General features: G+C 43.4%; 1 protein-coding gene across 2 annotated transcripts in view; it reads left to right on the top strand.

Moving 5' to 3' along the window:
* Positions 1-758: 758 nt before the first annotated feature.
* Positions 759-19925, top strand: part of fto (FTO alpha-ketoglutarate dependent dioxygenase) — a 124828-nt gene continuing 105661 nt past the window's right edge. Inside the window, exon 1 of one of the 2 annotated variants that reach the window (XM_078252805.1) lies at positions 759-941. In XM_078252805.1, coding sequence (XP_078108931.1) covers positions 816-941 — 126 coding nt within the window. In that variant the 5' untranslated portion in view covers positions 759-815. The remainder of the gene's footprint in view (positions 942-19925) is intronic. The other variant, XM_078252795.1, reaches the window with a different exon arrangement.

Raw genomic sequence — 19925 nt, 5'->3', positions numbered from 1 at the left:
GCAGCCACATACGGTGCATTTTTATGATTGGTAGTAAGTTGAAAAGGGCTGACGTGGTTGAAGCCCACACCGGCAGAAAAGCACCTGGATTTGAGATGCATGCATGAAGGTTGGCGGGACATGAACTGGAGCGCGTTCAAAGCATGATTGCTATTTTTACACATAGTCTAAGATGAAAGTGGCACTGTTTTTGATTACAAAAGGGCAAAGCATATGGAATATCCAGGATATTTTGAAGAACATATTTAGCATTTCTCTCAAAAATGTAAAAGGCAGTACTACCACCACAACATATAATACTACTACTACTACTACTACTACTATTACTATTACTACTACTACTACTACTACTACTACTACTACTACTAATAATAATAATAATAATAATAATAATAATAATAATAATAATAATAATAATAATAATAATAATCATGTGTGATAGAAGTTGCTTTTGCTTTTACATATCGGTGATAATTTATTGATTTATTTTATTTTTGTATGTCACAGCCATTTTGAAGGATGTAAAACTCAAATATCTGATATAGGCTAAAACTATCTTGACCGGCATATCTGCAATTTGTAGATCTGTACGTGGACTGCATCTGCGCAGTGCAACATCTAGAGCGTGCCGAAGCTGCTTCCGCTCCAAGCACACGTTCACTCTGGGACTTGTAGTTCTTTTTGCTACGCTATAAGCATCTCCTTCAAGAATCCCGCCACCAAAAAAAAATGACACTGCAAATGTTGACGATTTGGCTCTGACTGAAATAACACGGAAGGCTGCACTTGCACGTGCCCTTTCTAATATAGAGTAGATGGAAATGCCACTTGTTCGTGTACTACAACAACCAGCGTCACCTCTAATGAAAGCGAGGCTGTGTAAACACAAGTCCAGGAACATGAAAAGATCGGGTGACAGTGAGGGGGAAAAGAGAAGAAAGGTATTGATAGCGTTTTTCTCCGTTAGGTCTGGCATATTTCTAAGCCCTGTCGCTCGTTGAATATCTAATGGTCCTTATGTGATGCTGCTGGCTGCATTTTGAAGGATAGAAAGCCGTAAATGTCAGCGCATACCTAACCTTGCCTGTTTCCTTTATTGTGTTTTCCATTTTCCCCCCAGTCTTCCACAATGAAGAATTACAGTTGCATTACAACGGTGATTTATCACGTAAATACACTGCTGAGAAGAAGCTGTAGCTTGCCGAATAACGTCTTGGCAGCATCCCATATCAACTGGAAACACAATATGAACGAATTAGCTACGGTCTGTAGTATATTTGTGAGAAAATAGTAAAAGTCAGAATAATTATGTTAAAGTTAGAAGCATTTAATGAAAAAAACAAATAAACGTCAAGAGACGCAACGTCATAACTTCATTTGGGATGCCATTCTGGTGTGAAGAATGAACAATGAATCAATTGTTAATTGTATAGTAGCAACGGAACAGCCCAGTGCAACAGTAAAAACAAATAGTAAAGTTAGTGTGTAGGGTAACGTTATCTCAGATTTGGCAAGGTGCCAGGCCAGCAGCCCACAGCTGCTTCAGGCTTCACTATATACTTATACCTATAGTGGATAATAACTGGTGCTCTGATGTACAGTAGAAATTAGGATGTATTGGTAAATGTAGTAATTAGGCTACTGTTACCTAAATAATACCCTCTGTAAATATGCCAGCAGTAGAACCTGCTATGGTATAAAAGAGGTGTTTGCAGGAGGGCAATTATTTGCACATTATATGAACAGAGATGGGTTTGTCTATAACCTGTGATGGGAAACTGTTGTGTGTGCTGGTGCGTTAAGCTGTGTTGGGCTTAATCAGGTTTTCGCATTCTGTACAACCATAACTTTGCGGTTTGTTGAGATACTAAAGGAAAGGAAGGAAAGGGCTCTGCTGTGCCCAAGACATTCTGGCATGTGTTTCGCCTAAAGTCATAGTGTCTGTCTGTTTGTCTGCCTCTCTGTCTGTTCCTCTTATCTCCTGACTTGGACGCTGTCTGCTGTGGCACATATGTTTGGATCATGTTAGACAGCAGTGAAACTATGTAAGACGTGGTTCCTCCTGTTTATAAAGGCAGCCATGGCGGCCAGATGAGCGGCTCAGAGAGAGAACTCATTCCAGCTGGCCCTCAGGCAGCCATGCAGCACTGCACAGACCTAATGGCGTAGCTTCCTTTCTCTTTAGATAAATAAAAGGATGAGCAAGAGGAATTGTAATTGTAAAACGACTATGTGACTGTAGAGCAGCCAATGAAGAAGCTGCATGCATTTTGGCTATTTTTTTTACTGTGGTTGTATAATGATACAGATATTATAATAACTAATTACTTGGATATGACGGTTGTCTTATCCAGTAAGTGAGTGTGTCTGCAATGCTGCACAAAGTGAGATATGCACTATGATGGGTCCACTGTCATTCTGAGTTAGGGAATGCTAGCATCAACAGATTAGTGCCAAATGAATACACAATCTCATAGGAAAATCCCACAGTAAGTAAGCATAGCATACTGACAGGTGGGATGCCATGTGAGTATATCTATTCTTTAACTGAAATAAAATAGGACATTGGCTTAACTGCCCAGGGAGAATTAATCACACCACATCAATTCAATTCATCAATTCACATTTATTTGCAATTGAAAAATCTAAAATAACTCAAGGATGGATCCATTATACACTGTTTGGCACACTAACTGTTTTCTTTGTCATTTCAGCTATAAAAATGGCAGACTATTTATAAGTCTGTGCATTGCCTTATGTTCCGTAAATAGCTACATTTTCATGAATTGAAAACAATTAATTATGTAATATCAGTATTGTCATCACAGGATGAATTTCCACTCATGCCTTGGCAAGTGTGAAAACGGCACTGACCCTGTCCCCTAACCCGATGTTCTAATGCTGTCTTTGTTGCAAGCTCGCCATTTGGACAGTGATGACAAGTATAAAGTGCTGTTTTGAAACAGGAAGTGTGTGTGTGTGTGAGCGGCAGGCTAAGTAATGATCACACAGGGTCACCAGATGTTGTGAGGTCCTGGGCTCAGCCCAACCCATTGCTTAGATCAGCCTCATTGGTTTTCTCTGGTTGTGGCACCTAGTGCAAGCTGTTTAGGGTATTTAATTTCTGAACACTCATTAAAATGGTTTGTGTTTCCCTTGGCAATTCTGTTAAATTAACAACTACAGAGGTAAAAGCTGATTATGTGGCCACACATCCAGACATGGTTAATCAATTCTCCCACACAAATTGTTAGCTGGTGAATTAGTGTAAAGGAAACGATTTATGGCGACTAATGCCGACGTCCTGTCATGTCAGGCCCGGTGTTTTAGCATGAGGGGGGTGTCAGATTCAGCACATTCAGCAGCTTTGCACTCTGCCGGCCATCTTTTTTCTCCCTTTTAACCCAAGCTACATGCTGCTTGCTCTATTAATGAGCCAATAATGGAAAAATAGTGTTGGGTGCTGTCATAAAACATGGGTATGGATACCTAAGGCAGGGTAGCGCATAAGCTCCAACAGAGCTAGATTTACACCTAGGCTCTGTGTAGAATGGTAGAAAGGGGAACACTCTGCATGGGGGCTCTCACAGCTTTATCAGACCCCCGCCGGTCGAGCTGTGGAAAAGCCAGGGCACAGAAAAATACGGCGGTGGCAGATAATGATACCATTACACTAATGGAGCTGGCAAATGAAGGAGAACCCAGATGCCCTGCTTTATTACCGGAGGGGGTCATTTCCTCGCTGCATTCCTAATGGCCTGAGCACACAGTATTGATCAGGCTATCGTGCTGATAATCCTCTACAGAATTACTTATCGCTGGCTAGGTGTCGATCCACCTCATGCCCTGCTCTGGCCTTGCCGCTGGGCGGCCGCTGTGTTCAGCAGGGACCCACCGGGCAGTTTATCCAGTCATGATTTAGGGCCAAGCAGGGATGGCGTCTGGGAGGTCTTCAGCAGTGGGCTGGCCAGTTTCTTTGTGTAACAAAAAGGAGGCAAATGAACCTTATAGCTTTCATTTAATTAAGGAGTAGGCAGTGATGTGGTTCCTCCCTCTTTATGGCCCCATTGGCCACTGTGGAGCAGGGGAAGCTGTGAGGTTGGGTGTTGTTCTCAGTAATTGTGTTGTGCTATAAATAAGAACAGGCGGCGTATGTGCCATCATCAGCAGCAGCAGGATGCAAGATTTTCACCAAGCCGCTGGCCCTGATTTGATTACTAAATGCTCTACATATTTAACTTAACTTCATTCTTGGGGCTGAAAATGGGAGAATTCCACATGAACATGTGTTTCTTTAGGCCTAACTATAGTGGACCTCCCAGTTTCAGTTCTGATTACTGCAATTGGAAAAGTGGCTTTATGTGATAACTAAAGAAAAGATATTCTAAATTATTCATGCTATGCATTATTTGAACATGACCGAGAATGGTGTAGCCTGGGCCCATCATTATTACAAATGAATAGGAGGGTCAGGTAGCACAGAGTACTTTGCCCAGGGCTTGTGACCTGTCATATCCTTGGCCCCTTTACTGGGCCCCGGTGTGCAACAGCATCCTCAGGCCATTGGAAGTGTGGTTACATAGCATCAGCAGACCCCTCTTGTCACCTTTGGCCTTGGCTAATCAAAGAGTTTACCTTAAGGGGGGCATTACGCCCTGTTCGTTAGGGCCACTGCAGTAGCCATAAAGAAGTATTTATACATTTCCATCTGGAACAACCTGTCGTGGCTAGGGAAACTAGCTATTGATCCAGATATTTAGTCATTTCTTTCTGCGTGCGCCATCAATATTGTTCAAACATCCGTCCACGCGAGGGTTGACCTCAGCCCGCTCCCATTGGAGTTCAATGATATACTATTCTGAAAAGTAAAATCAATGAATGAATATGAAGTGTTGGTGTGTAATATAACGCAGGCCCAAGGCCCCAGGACTTTCATTGATCTGCTATGTGAACGTTGGAGGGGGCTGATCAGTCTGTTTCTGAGCTTTCCCTCTACATGTCTTTACCTTGTCTTGCCTATTCAATTTTGACTTTGGCTCACATATTTGGACTGAGGTTAGATCAACAGATCAAGTTGTTTGTTTTAGCCTCTCTAAACTAATTCAGCCCTGCTTTTATTTTCCTGCCCAGTTTGGTACAAGAATGTCATAACTTGTATTGGAGTGAAACTAATGAGATATAACATGCAATCGAGTGTTAATGTATTTACAATATTGCTTTTATTGTTTAGTAGTTTCGAGAAGTGTCTTTTTATGTAAATGTGTTTTTTAGTTTAACAGTAAAGGAGATCTCTAATTTTGACCTTAACCAACTTAAATGTTGGAGCGCTGCAGTAAGCGCGATGGAGGGCAAGTCTTTGTTGTAAATATGTCAGTGATGGAAGGAAGGGATTGATTGTTGTATGTTTTCCTCCTCTTCATCTGTGATGTCATTATTAAATACACTAATTATATGGCATACAACTGGTCACATAAGCGAGCTGTTTCCTTGAGATAAATTGATGCACCAAGTTACTGTTTAGTGCCCATGAGATGGTTCTCTGTTAATGAGATTGGTTAGCACCAATATAGGTGTTGGGTTAGCTTCTAAAGATCAATATCAGAAACCCTGCAAGTCGTTCCGTCTCTGCCTACAACCTTTTTTATAGTGGTCTTTGTTGAATGCATGACATACTGTATTAGTGCATTAAGTCTACATTTGGTTTGCATCTGGAAGGATATCAACTTTTATGGCCTCGCCTGCATTGTCTCAGGGTACATGGCTAAGATCGGCCTGTCAGAGACTCCCATATGTGCTTGAGAGGACCTGTGATCTTACTAAACATTTTAATGGAAAAAGCAGAGATAGCCTTATGCCAGGCACAACAGTTTGGTGTGGCTTGGGGATTAAACACCATAGTGAGTCATACTTATAGAGAGGTTTCCTTTAAGCAATGGCTGCTATCTACTCACCTCTGACTGGTCGGCTGCTTTATGGCATAAATCAAGATGCAAAATTAAAAAAATAGTTCTACCAAAGGAAAAATCAGCCATATTTCCACAGAATTTCCACAGATATGAGGCAAGAATAATCATGTCTTACACCCATGCAATCCTGCTTAGTTTGATTTCCTCTAGATGCCTTCATTCTTCACAAATTCAAAACATGATACTGAAGCTTGATTGTTTAAAACATTAAGGTAAAGTATCTATCCATCTATCCATCTATCTGTCTATCTATCCATCTATCCATCTATCCATCCATCCATCCATCTATCCATCCTGCTGGTGAAATAACACTTTAGGTTACAATACTTGGGTATAATGCTATGTTTAGCATTTATCACCCGGATGGTTTTCTCCTATGGAAACTGTCACTAGGATTGCCTAAACAGCCCTTGACAGCTTATGTGTCTGACAGCCCCTACCGAGCACCTCGTATTAGTGTTGAGGTATTAGCCACAGATGTCCGCATATGCGCAAACAAGGCCGCGACGTAGATCATGCAAACTGGTCGACCAGATCGGCCGTCAGATTCAATGAGATTACATCGAATGTGACCTGCCCAAGCAGGGTTCATCTGTCATGCATGTGTCCCGTCACAAGAGAGACACAGAATAATCAGTTCAATCAATAGATGGTGGTGGCTCATTGGACTGGTGCTGAATAAACATGGGGATGACCCTCTCAACTCATACACAGAGGCTAGAGTCTCCAGGGGGTTCATTAGCCACTCAAGGCTATGATCCGGGCGAGTCGTTATTTTCTATTTCTGTTTGTTTGGCATTCTGGGGGTGTGTGTGCGATTGTGCACTGTGTGTGTGGTTTTGTGTAGGTTGACGGGTGTAAGTGTGAGGTATGGGTGTCTTTGAATGTATAGCCTAGTTTGTATGCGCATATTTTTTTCTATACCTGTGTGTGTGTGTGTGTGTGTGTGTGTGTGTGTTAAGGCTGCTGTTTGTGTGCATGCTAAGAGAACATAAGATATGCGTTAATAATCTTCAATAAGCTTGTTTAGCACCATAGATATTGGAAAGATGAACAATCAGGCCTACAGAGGTAATATTGCAGCAGACACATCGCCCCCAAAGCAAACATGCCTAGCTGCCCTGGTTGTTGCTAATTTTAGCCAACTCTAATAAAAATGATTTCACTATGCAAAGCCACCTGCATAGGACAGAACAGACTTCATGCTGTTTATTTGTGAATTTATTTTCTTTTGTAATGACTCACCTTTCCAATAAAATAAAAGTGCCTACTGCTACGGTGTTGGCTACATCTGGTTTCAATGGAAAGTCCAAAACCCTTCATTCACAAAAGCTGCAGGAGACCAGGTTCACAAGGAGCTGTAAATAGTAACTGTTAATTTGTACATCATAAGCTCTTTTCCATAAACATGAGCAATGAAAGTGTGTTAAAATACCTGGCGTTTAGCTTACTGCTTTGTACTGGCTGAACATACAAAGTGCCTCCTTTTAGCCAGTGCCAGGTTTTAGCATTGAAATTAGCTTAGCCAGCTGGAGGTACACTTGGCTTCCCCTGCTAACCACCGTAAAGAAAATACCGCAGGTAGTGTGGTATTACCACAGGTAGTGTGGTAGTTGTGTTACTTTACAGGAAGGGTATGATAGTTATGGTGTCAGGCATATGACATATCAATTTTGTATGTTGTTTAATTAGCAAATAAGTAAGCGTTGCCAAGGTTAAAATTGCAAAAAGCATTCAAATACAACATTAGCCATTGATCTAATTCCTGATCTAATATTATCTAATAGAACACAAAACTCTGAAAGTGTTTTGAAAAATGATGTTCAGTCCCTGTGCCATCAGGTGCTTTGGACAACTGCTTCCAACTGAGGATTTTAGTAGCCACACCAATTTCTGAAGTAGGTGTCCTGGTAACCCTGGATTTGCTTTTATGGAACTTTTCGTATTGTTTGTTTCAGCATTTACACTGCATCAAGTCTTTGAGAAGTGTCTTCTCACTTCAGATAGTCTGTTCATGTCTCAGTGATTTTTCCTCCGAGCCCCCGTCTGTTTTTTCTTCATCAGCCTAACTTTTCCTTGCATATGCGAAGGAGCCAACGACAGCTTGACTGGCATGCTGTCAGACAGGTGATGCCTTTCCAACGGTGGAGCATCAGCCCTTTCTTGTGAGCTTGTGTGTGTGTGTGTGTGTGTGTGTGTGTGTGTGTGTGAGTGTGTGTGTTGATCTGTGTGTGTGTGTGTGTGTGTGTGTGTGTGGAAAAGTGGGGGTATTGTGAGGACGTGACCGGCACACTTTGCATGTTCTTTTCGAGACAGGTGCTCCTGGGCGAGCAGTGGTGCATGACAGTTGCCTTTCATCGCTGTCTTCTCTACACTTAACCCCTGACCAGCCCTCCCTCCTTCCTCTTCTTCCTCATCCACTTCTCCTCTCTCCTCCCACCTCTTTCCTCCACGTCTGACCTCTTCTCACGGCCGTCCTGAGTGATGGACTGCGAAGGCTAGTGCGCGGGTTGCGCTTTGTATGTGGTTGTGTGGTGCGGCAGGCTTGTCACAAGTCTAACACTGTCAGGCCATGGAAACCCAGCTGTCCAGACTGAACCACACACACACACACACACACACACACACACACACACACACACACACACACACACACACACACACACACACACACACACACACACATCCACACTTAAACCCACACCACAACGTTTTGTTCAGTAGTCCGTAATTCCATCCACCAGTGCTGTCAAGCACTTGATCAAACGCGCATAAAGAAATGAGCCCCATGGCTGAATCCCATCGTTTCTCTTCCTATCATAATGTAGGCAGATTTCCCCTCCTCTGCCTGTTTCTTCAACTGTGTTTATTCAGATGAGGCTGACTGGGGGGCAGCAGGTCACATCCACTTGCCTGGCTAAAACGGTCCTGAATTGAGTGTTGTCTCCAGTGAGATGGAGAGAGAAAAAACACAAGGAGGGGTTAGGAAGGGCTGCTGAGCGGTCATGTCAGGGCTGTTTTCGGGGCTATTTGTGTGTGTGTGTGTGCGTGTGCCATGGCAGGGGTAGGGGTTAGGGAGTTTGAGGGTTCAGTTGTCAACCCCTGTGTCATGCTTGCCCTGGCCCTGTTATGTAGAGGGCATCCACTGTCATTTGTTGCAGGACTGTGAAGTGGAGTGAGCCACAGAGGCACAAAAAGCAGTCAGCACACTGTGAGCACTCAGGTGCCATCAAGTAACACACATTCATTTGAAGTACACTCATACTCTGCAGGAACTAATGCTTTAATAATTGGACACCCCAAAGTTTGTGTTGTATCTAGTTTTTTTTAGGGATTTCTTTTAGGGTTGTCATACTTGTGTTTATCCAAGGTGGAGACTGAAACAGATGTTTTCTTTACTGTGTGTACTTCATTTTCTGTTTTTCCTTTTATTTTATGAGCTTCATCATGTTAAGTGAAGTAGGTGGATTAAAGTCATGCTTGAAGCCAACTTTGGGTAAATGTAAAAACAAGACTCCTTAAACTTGTTGTGGGAGTTTCAGACACAAGCGCAGTGCACACCATGAGCTTAACCCAACAACAGCCCTAGTTTGCCATACTGTACAACCGCTATCTGCATACGAGTGGACCCCTTCCTCACAGCCATTGTCATATATAGGGGGCATTGTCACGTATGAGATGGACTCATGTAAATGTGGTGACAGGCTACTGTCTCGGCTGACTGACAGCATAGAGGGATTGGGCTAATCTGAGTGACTGATTCGAGACACGCAGCAGCTCGGCTGTCCCCATAACTCCTGAGAAATAGACAGCTTCAGCGGAGTTATCTGTGTTTGTAAGTCCTTCTGCTGCGCTGGGATGACAATAGGGATTAGTGCCAAGGTTCTTTAAACTGTTTTTTATTTTTTTATTTTATTTTTGGGAGGGGGGAAAGGGCCTCTTATCGGCGTCTCGGCAGGATGCTGCCGCAGCCAGTTTTCCTTGACTGTCAATTAAAGAGGGGATCATTAACTTCAAGGGTATAAATGTTCTAACACTGGTATTACGTTGGGAAGCTAAGTCGCTGACAGATGTTCCAACTTTAATTCTCCGCTTGTTTTTTTGTCCTTTAATTAATTTATGTATCACTATTCGGGTTTTAAATATTTTTTTCCCCCTGTCTGCTCTTTGTTAGCCTGTAATCTGAGTTACCATGGTAGTCGCAAAGACGATTGGGCCTTGTCACTCGCCTGTGTTTCTTATGTGGTTCAATCGGCTAATGTATTCAATATCACCCAAACTGAAAGGTAAACAGTATCTAATGGCGCGTGTATTCCTGCACTGCCTCAATGCAGCCTGGAGGCACTGGGCGGGAGGAGAACAACATGTCTGCCTCTAGTTCTCCAGGCTTTTCAGAAGGACCCAACTACTTAGAATGGTGCTTGATAAAAACAAAATGAGCGCAGCTTGTATCTCTGTACATGTGTGGGTTTTCTGGTAGGTAAACAAAAGTAGTTTACTACTTTGGGGTTTTCTTTTGAAAGCTCTGTTGGCGGTTGTGAACCATAAGTATGACAGCTGTGGTTGAGATTTCCTCAGAGTGTAAGCACAGACATAGAGTTGCGACGGGATACAGTAAGGTGTATACTGTAGGTAGCCACACAGTGAAAGAAAGAAAACAAGAGGAGGAGAGATGTTAAGGAGAGTGGGAGAGAGATAGGCGACAGAGACTGCTAATGGGCAAACTCTCTTCATCCACTGCCACTGCCATCACTACCACCACCCTGTTCTCCATGACAGCTCTTTTCCTTTGTTCTCCCCCTCGGCCCACTCTCTGCCGGGGATTCGTGACACGTTTTCGCGGGCTGATCAAACGCTGCGGTGACACCTGATTAGGATATAGTGCGTGTTTACAGCCATGCATGGCGAGGACCCCCCCCACCTATTCAGACAACATGGGAGACTTCACCTTGACTAATTAAATTTGCACTTGCAATGCCAGCTGTGACAGCCACTGGAGGGCTGCATTTATTTATGTCACTCCATACATACTTCCTGTGACGTTCATGGAGGCTGAGTTTGCAGTAGCTCCTCTGTTTCCCCACAGTAAATTTCTGCGTGTAATATCATGGCTTTCGAAAATTGCTTCTGACTGATAACTAAAGAAAATATTTCAACGTGCATATTTTGCTTATGTTTGCTTTTTAATTAGATTTCTGGCAGGGGGCAGAACTTGCCAAATGAATTTGCATGATTGTGGTGGCATTTAGATGGTAAATATGAAAACGTGATCAACGTTATGTATTATCAGATGATATTTACTGGTAGCCAGTTGATGGTGTGACTTTGTGTGTGTATTTAATCATGGATTAATGTGCGTACATATGTGTGCTTGTACATGATCTGCCTTTCAGAGCGTGCATGTGTGTGTATCTATCTAAATCAGTGGTGAGAGTGTAAAAGGCCACAGCTGAAGTGAGCAGGACATCAGTCACCCGGTAGCAGGAGACAGGGCCTGGTAATTTGTGTTTCTCCCACCTTTCTCGCTCACTCATTCCCTCTCTTTCTCTGTCTCCCCAGCCTTAAATTGACCAGCTCGACTGCTGGTCATGCTGTATTACATGGGTTAGATGAAGTAATTATTTCTAGGCCACTGACTACAAGCAAGATTAATAGTTTTTGAAACGGCCATAATGGAGGGCTGACCCGCCGTGACATAAGCATTATTTCAAGCTCACCTCCACTCTCATCCCTCTCACCTCTGGGGACTGGCAGAGTGTGATTTATACCTGGGTTAATGAGGGGAGGGGACCTAGGAGCCCAGGTCCACCAGCCTACCAGTCCAGTGTTACAGGCCCGCACCCCCAACTGAAAAGACAGTGGGGTCACTTGAGGAAGGCTGAGGTTTTGCTTGATTGAGCTTTGGAAACAAGACGTAAAGTGATTAAAATCTACATAATTTTTGAATGTCATCGTTTTACTGTTTGTTGTAATTTGATTAGAAACTTGAATGGTTTAGGCTGTTCTTTGGAAAGGATTGGTGCTTACTGAGATGTCCTCGAAAGAACAAAACAATATGCTACTGATATCCAATCCGTCTGTCCTGGGTTGCTTCATCTGCCCCCCTCCCACACAAACAAAGACACACACACACACACACACACACACACACACACACACACACACACACACACACACCCCACACCCCCACCCACCCCTGATGTTCTGGAGCCTTAAGAAACAGAGAAGCGGGAAAGCTGTCACTAGGTGGCACTTGGACATCATGTTATCAGATGCTCTCTCCCCTTCACCCCACCCCACCCCACCCTCCTCCTACCCTCCCTCTCTTGCTCCCTCCCTCCTTTCTTGCCTCCCTCACTTCCTCCCTTCCCTCTGTGCTAAGTACACCTCAGATGTCAGGGTGTTTTATTTTTATTGGACGAGGGTATTGTGTAATGCATTCACCTCCGTTCCTGCCAGCTGTTAAATGCCCCAGAACATGGTCTGGCCAGGCTCCGCCCCGTTAACCCCTCTGATTGGCTGTAATAATTAGCAGAAGTGAACAGTAACTGTGGCACCTAGCGAGGGTTTGGGACAGATTGCGGGCCCCTGATACATACGTGACAGAATGGTCTGGACTTAAGTGACTTGGGTCTGGCCCACATCCCCCCTGACTCAAGTGCATGTGTGTATTTTAAGCTTTAATATTAACCCTCAACTTAAACACATGCATGCAGTGTGGCACCAGCAATTACATTTTCAAATGGCTGGGTTTGTAAACCTCCAGAATGTTAATCTGTCACCATTCAAGCTAGGAAGAGTGAAAAGAGGATTAAGCTATTCAATTCCTGGTAGAATATTTCCCTTTGTTCAGAATGAGTGAAGGAAAAATAAATAAAGAAATGAGGTGGCTTCTCAAGCAAGGCAAGTGCCGTCTGCTATACTTCAGGATTTGGCTAATGCCATTATAGCAAACTTATCTGCTTCAGGATTCCAGGAAGACAGGTTGACGGCCGTGTAAACAGCCACAAATGATATCCGGCCCTTAATTTAATATTAATCTGAGGTCACATCATAATGCCAGTTTATCTGGGTCAAAGACTAGCCTACATTAGATAGAATTAGACCTGTCCTAGATGTTCAGTCCACATCTGTTTTGGGCCATATGTTTTTCTAGTGGCTTAGGTGGTTGTCAGCATTTAAACTTAGGCCACTGCTCTAGCTTGTTAATAATACCATATTCAAAAATCTGTTCCAACAAATAGGTCTCGAAAAAGAATTTAAGAGATTGTCTGTCTAGTTGTCTTTGGAAAAAAATATGATATAGTTGATAGCAAAAAATTAGATCAAGACAGGATCCTCTCTATTTTGATATGTTGTCTGATCTTCTGCTATTTTTCCTCCTCCAAAATGGCTCATTTTATAGGTTATGTGTGAATGTGACATACAGCTGAGTTGATGGTAAAATATCCTTGAAGTGTTTTGTCAAGCAACATACTTTATCAAATCTTATGTTTAGCATAAGGTTATAATATACCACATGATAATTGTCACAGCTGTCAGCCAATCCGGCACAGTACCCCTGTCTCAGCTTCTCGTTTACCCTTGACTCCCAGCCCCTCCGGTCGGATTGCACATCATCTTTATCCCAGATGAAGTACCAGACTCGGTAGTGTCAGAAGCTGATCTAATATGGAGCCGAAAGGACACAGAGTTGGGAAATCATCGTCATTTGAAGAGGTTGCTTGTCACATGATGGGTTTGATCAACCCGTGCCGCGGTACACAGAGCCGGGTCTTTGCACAGTCTAACAGTGGTACTGGATTAGAGACACAAGCCACTTCTACTGTGATCAGTCACTCACACAAGGAGACACGCGGCAGGACTGAAATCCTCCTTGAACACTTTATCCACATCATATACAGGCTTCTTCGTCAAGCCTACTGTATGGAAATGAGGAACATTGCTGTTGACAATGATTGAACATACATGCCAGTTCTTTCTTTTTTTATTTAGGACATTTTGCATGCTTTATTCTATAGTGGTATATCATAGCTGCAACAATACAGGTACTGACTTGATTGTGTTGGTCTATAGCTGCCTGCCCTGCCTGAATGCCACTGAACTGTGACATGTTGAGACAATGGCAGTGTGTGTGAAGAGCCTGGCTCTACACCCCTCAGACACTGTGTATGGCTAAGTGCTATTGAATTGTTTATTGTCACAAATCACAAACCTTTCAATGACTAGGTGCGGCCACCATACACCCACTCATTCATCCATCCAGCTGCTCTGCCATGAGCGATGTGTTGGTCTGCTGGGCTCTGAGCAGCGTAACGTCAGCCTCCAGAGCTGGGGATTTTAAACGCTCCACCTGCTTATCGATCTCTTCTGCCCCGCTGAGCCAGCCAAGCCCGGCCAGGAGAGAGAGAGAGAGAGAGAGAGAAAGAGAATGTGAGATGCAGAAGGGAAGGGCAATCTCGTGGCCTCAGTCCTCTGGTACTTAGGTCTGTCCTTGACACTACCTGTGGGACAGGCATGGAGGACGCCTCTTGTCCTCCCTGCAAGCTCCGCATCTAGCCCCTACAGCTGGCCGGCCCTCCCCCTGGGCCAAGCTGCACTTTGCACAGCCATATTGATTTTTTGGAGGGGTAGGAAAAGTGTGGCTGGGTGGTGTGAGCGAATGAGAGAGGGAGGGGGAAATGGAGAAATTGAGGTAGCTTTCTAAAGCACTGACTTCTCCTTGACTGCACCTCGAGACGCGACAACCCTGTTAGAACAACTCAGTGGCCCTGGTGCCCCGCTGAAAACTGCTAATCACAGTCTTTCAATCAACACTCTCCTTCCTCTCTTCTCTCTCCTCCCTCCTCCCTCCATCCCTCTCCCTTTCTCATTTTCTCACTCTTTCCCCTGACTTACCCCTTGCTGAACTGGACCCTGCCTGAATACCAAGGGACTGTGTCTGCATTGAAACTGGCCATTCCACATGGAAAACGGCTGACCTCATGAAAGCATGTTGTAATTTGAAGGTGAAAACTAAAAAGGTTTTCTCGATCGACATAATCTTAATGGAAACATTATGGCCCGGCCACAAACTAACAATTAAGGCAAAATGGCAAATGGTCCTTGCATATTGGTGGTGGTAGCCAAGAGTTCATATGGCTCTTGTGACGACAAGGCTGCTAGTTTGAATCCTGCACCGGGTGTAAAGCTGAAGATGCCCTTGAACAAGATGTTAACCCCCAGTTCCTCCAGCAAAGAATGGAGAAACTTTTTATTGACCACCAGAAATCTTTACATGTCTGGGCTGCTCTTGTGTGTGTGTGTGTGAAATTGTGTAATGTGAGTGTGAAGCCGCTAGTATGTTTCTGATAAAGAGCATGCTCAGTGAGTGTCTCCCGGATAAATAAAAAGGTTATGTAAGGCATACATCGACAGATCTCTTAAATTGCCCTTCTCTCTTTCTCTTCTTTTCCTCTCTTCTTCTCTCCAGATTTGACACTTGCTAAAGGTCACTGAAACACCTTTTTCCCCCTTTGAGGTGTAGATAAGTGTGAAATAGATGTTGACACTATAGACACATTGAAAAGCACTTTAACAGAGTGGCCATGTGCCAACCTGTCTGTGCCTGGCTTTGTGCATTTGTAAATACTTTTGAATGATTGATCTGGAAACCTGGGTCTCCCTGTAAGCCTTTCGGGTGCAGTGAGAGAGATCAAAAAACAGATGAGGTCCAGTACTTTCATAATCTGTCCCTCTCTCACACGCATGCACACATACTGTCCACCTGAAAGAATTACACATACCCTTGGATGGCTGGAAAAGTAGCTTTAAGTAAGTGTGCGTGTGAGAAAGTGCACACATGACTCACAAAGAGAGAATTTTGACAGGACTTTTGATGTTCAGTTAAAACGGCACACCGGATGTGTGTTAGTGTACCTGCACGTGTGACATTTTTCAAATGTGACTGGGCCGCAATAAAGGTCGCATGAGTGTGTGAATGTAATTAATGACTGGCAGTGGTCCCCCACAGCTCTGGTAATGTGCTTAGATCAGTGTTATAAACAGGGCGTGAAAGGTCTGCCCAGCGCCAGCCCTTTAAATGACTGGCCTCTTGTTCAGGTAGATGGATGGAAATGTTCTAATATTAATGATCACACCCCCCGCCGACCTGTCGCGAGGTGAAATGAGCAACGCGGCCTTCACCCTCCAACAACAATTAACGGGCCAGAGCCGGGCTGTCTGTCATTTGTCATCTCGTACCCCACCTGTGGACCCCCACTGAACACATGCTGAACATGTCCGTCAATATATACAGAACGTTCACTTCATTGATTTGAAAAAGATATGCAGTGGTTAATGGCAAAGAATTCATCCGCAGTTATTTCTGGGTATATTTTTAATCCTTTTTTGTTTTTTGAAAAAAGGTTTCAGAATTTGATTCATTGAATATGACCCATTCTTGTAATGTATCTGCAATATGTGTCTAAACGAGAAACATGCTGCGGATTATGTTCTTAAAAACCAACATAAACATCTGATCCGTTTTATTTGCCTGAGCTTAGACTGAGGACCTTGCATTAAACGTCATTTGTGAATGTAGGCTAGACCTACATACCAGATTGAATCTGTGAATACATCTCAGGATAATACAGATTATCTAGGAAAAATTGACAACAATCAACAGAAAAGTAGCTGAAAGCCATTTTTTTAAAGATATTTCTGGAAACATCCCCCTGATTGACCTCTGGCTCTCACAGTCCAAATTATATTCATGGGCTGGTCCTGAGCAGCAGTGTGGAGACATGGGGTTACACATTACCAACGCCCCCGCTCTGAGGTCAACTCCAACACATTCCAGTTAGCCATTGACCAGTTTTCCCAGTTAGCCGTCACACTGAGTCACCAAAATTCTAGCTGGTATTCTTAAAATAAATGAATGCCACAATTGTCTTTGTCTCAAAAATTTCAGAAGTGAGAAATGATTCATTTTTGACTTGGAGGTTTTTTTTAGCATGGCATGCATGAAATAAAGAAACATTTTCTGTGAAAATAGTTGATAAAGGACCTTTCGGACATTGTGGACATTATGGACATATTTTTACATGCGTATTCTAAAAAGAAAGTTGTTACAAGTGATAAAACTCTTGTTGCAGCAAGAAGCACTGCAACAAAAGTGGAATCTCTCTCTCTGCATGTGTGCTTGTGTATGTGTGTGCTTGTGTAGGTATTTGTGTGTGGTGGCACCTAGGTGCTGTGTTATCTCACCATAGTTCAAGTTAGTGGCATACCCTGAAGATGAGGTAGACCTCGAACTATAGAGACCTTTAGGGAACAAACTTGACTGTGGTTAGCTGAAGAGCCTTGGGTTTTTGATTCAAGGGTTTTTCTTAAATTGCTTCCCTTGTCTATGTTTTTCATCAGTTATTTTCTACAGTAAGATCAAAGCTGAATTCAAGGCTCCTACAGACTTTATTTCTTTCTATGCATCACACATGCAAACACAAATGTTCTGTTTTGGGGTGGGCACTCCCTGCCCTTCTTTGCGCCCTGTGTTGCTTCACACAAGCTCCCAACATTCTGCGATCCGGTGCCAAATGGGCCGGGGTGGAAGCGCCTTTGATGTACACGGGTAGTCTGTCTGTTTGAGTCCGCAGTTTTACAGCCGACTTGTCAAAACTGTTGATTCACCATCACTTTTGCAGAAGAGGACCAGTTCTGAAATGAGTGTCACACAAGTACCAATGGCTTGCTGTTTCAACACGGAGCTCTATTACACAGCTATCTCTCAATTCATCCCCGGGGCTGCACAAGGCCTGCTTGAGATCCAAGGTTTTCTGCCTGTCTGCACTCTGTGGCACCTGCATCAAAAGAGAAAGTGCTACCCTCCTTTTGGTTGGAGGTCTTGAAACAAATATGGTATACCTCTTGCCTCAAAAATATAAAAATATAAAATACAGATATCAGCCAAGATGGAAAGATGAATTACAAATGACAGTGTCTCACTAAACATAGCTAACCAAAAAATGTGTACTGGAAATACCCAAGCATTGCTTTCACATAGGGTGACACTTCTACTTATTAGTCTATTCAGTCGTCAGTGCCTACTCTACATTGTAGCTTTTATCTACGATTTGATTGTCAGCCAAATCTAGACAAGTCTAGTGGGACTCATGTCCTCCTTAAGCAGTCGTATCACATACAGTAGATTACGTTCCAATGCACCCTCTGGGGCAGAAACGAGTCAGACTGGAAGTGTAGCAGCTACAGTATCCCTGCAGCAACAGAGTTATCTGGCTTGAGCTATTGATGCTAAGCGCTGGACATTAATCTACTCTGCAAAGAACGCTTTGAAGAAAGTGTCCGTTGAAATGTCACAGATGGGAAATAAATTAAATTAATAAATATATGGTACACAGTTTGATACAGTATCTCTTATAGGCCTAGATCAAAGCAAACCAATTGAGTTCTATTCTACCTAATATGTTTTTCTGTGATAAACAGTCCGGCTGAGGGAATAATCCCATCAAGGAAGAGAGAGATTAAAAAAAGAAGAAGGAAGCATCAGATATATCACTCAGCGCAGACGGTTGGCGTGGCTACCGTGAAGCATCCGTGTTATTATGGGATTGGTAATCTCGTTTCTTGGGTCAGAGTGGGAACGCAGACCTTTTTTTTTTTGCGCCTCGTGGTTTTCCTTCTAGAATCAGGTGCAGACACAGAGACAGGAAGACAGACACAGCGGTCCTCTGATACTGAGGGAGTCCATCTGCTTTAGAGGGCTCCGGTAACTTCTTGTCTTTCCTTTTTTTTCTGTGGAATTTCTGAGTAGCTTGATGTTTTTGACATGTGTGTGACAGCCCTGGTTGTGTGCGATTGACATTGAGGCATTATGCTTGCTACCCCGGCTGAGCGTTTGTTTAAGGATGGGCATGTATCTGTGTGCATCTATTGGAGCCTTACACACACACACACACACACACACACACACACACACACATACAAAGGCACACATTAGTATATATGTACACAGTAGTGGTTTGCGCACTGTGACTAAAGCAGACTGTAAGGATGTTATTTATGTGCGCACATGCGCACATCTGCAGCAGATGAATGCCAGGATATGGTTGTGTACACAGACTCACCGCAGCACACAGATAAAAAAACACACACATATACACACAGGCACATACAACACCAGCCCAGAGCCTCACCTTGATATCGTGAGCTTCTGTCATGAGTTAGAATTTGAGAATTTGACACCAATGAATGTGTGTCAGGTTGTCAATTTCTTCCAACAGCCTTTGAATGCAGTCTGGCCATGAATAGTGCATGTTGTTTTGTTTTTTAGAATCCAGCGGTCTGCAAGTCTGTTTTTGTTTGTTCCAGAATACCTTGGAAGGCCTGTACACTCATGTACATCCTTTAAGAAAACTTTTAGCAGGTGTTGTGTTGTTTAGCCTAAGGTAAAGATTCAGCTTGAAGGTAAATTCAGTAAACTGCTTCTGATCTGATGCCCTCCCATTTCTTCCGCCTCCATTATAAGGATCTGTTTGCCTCCCTCCTGTCTTTAATGCACATACTTTCACCGCTTGCCCTCGTTTTGATCCAGCCCCCTTTTGAGTTAGGACACACTTCCTTTTATACCAGCACTTTAATGTTATTAACAGGACATTTTATTTCACTCTAAAAGTCAGGACATGTTTTGGCAGCCGGTTCCCATATTCCCTGTAGTGGGCCACATAAGGTCTTTGGCATTATTAGGGCAGAAGAAATGTGAGACGTCTGTTGTAAATGTCTCGGCAATATACACACGGTCGGTTCTCCTTAAACTATCACAACCGCATGGTGGTTGATGCACAGGCCATTCATGCTAAACTTTTAAAAATGTAAAAAGACAGTGGCAGGTCGGTGACATTTCTCTTGCCCTGCTGCTGAGACACCATGCAGAGGCTGTGTGTGCGTGTGCACCTGTGGGGA

Source organism: Sander vitreus, chromosome 1 (assembly GCF_031162955.1).
Source record: "Sander vitreus isolate 19-12246 chromosome 1, sanVit1, whole genome shotgun sequence".
NCBI classification, from domain to species: domain Eukaryota; kingdom Metazoa; phylum Chordata; class Actinopteri; order Perciformes; family Percidae; genus Sander; species Sander vitreus.
This window is presented reverse-complemented; position numbering and strand designations above follow the sequence as displayed.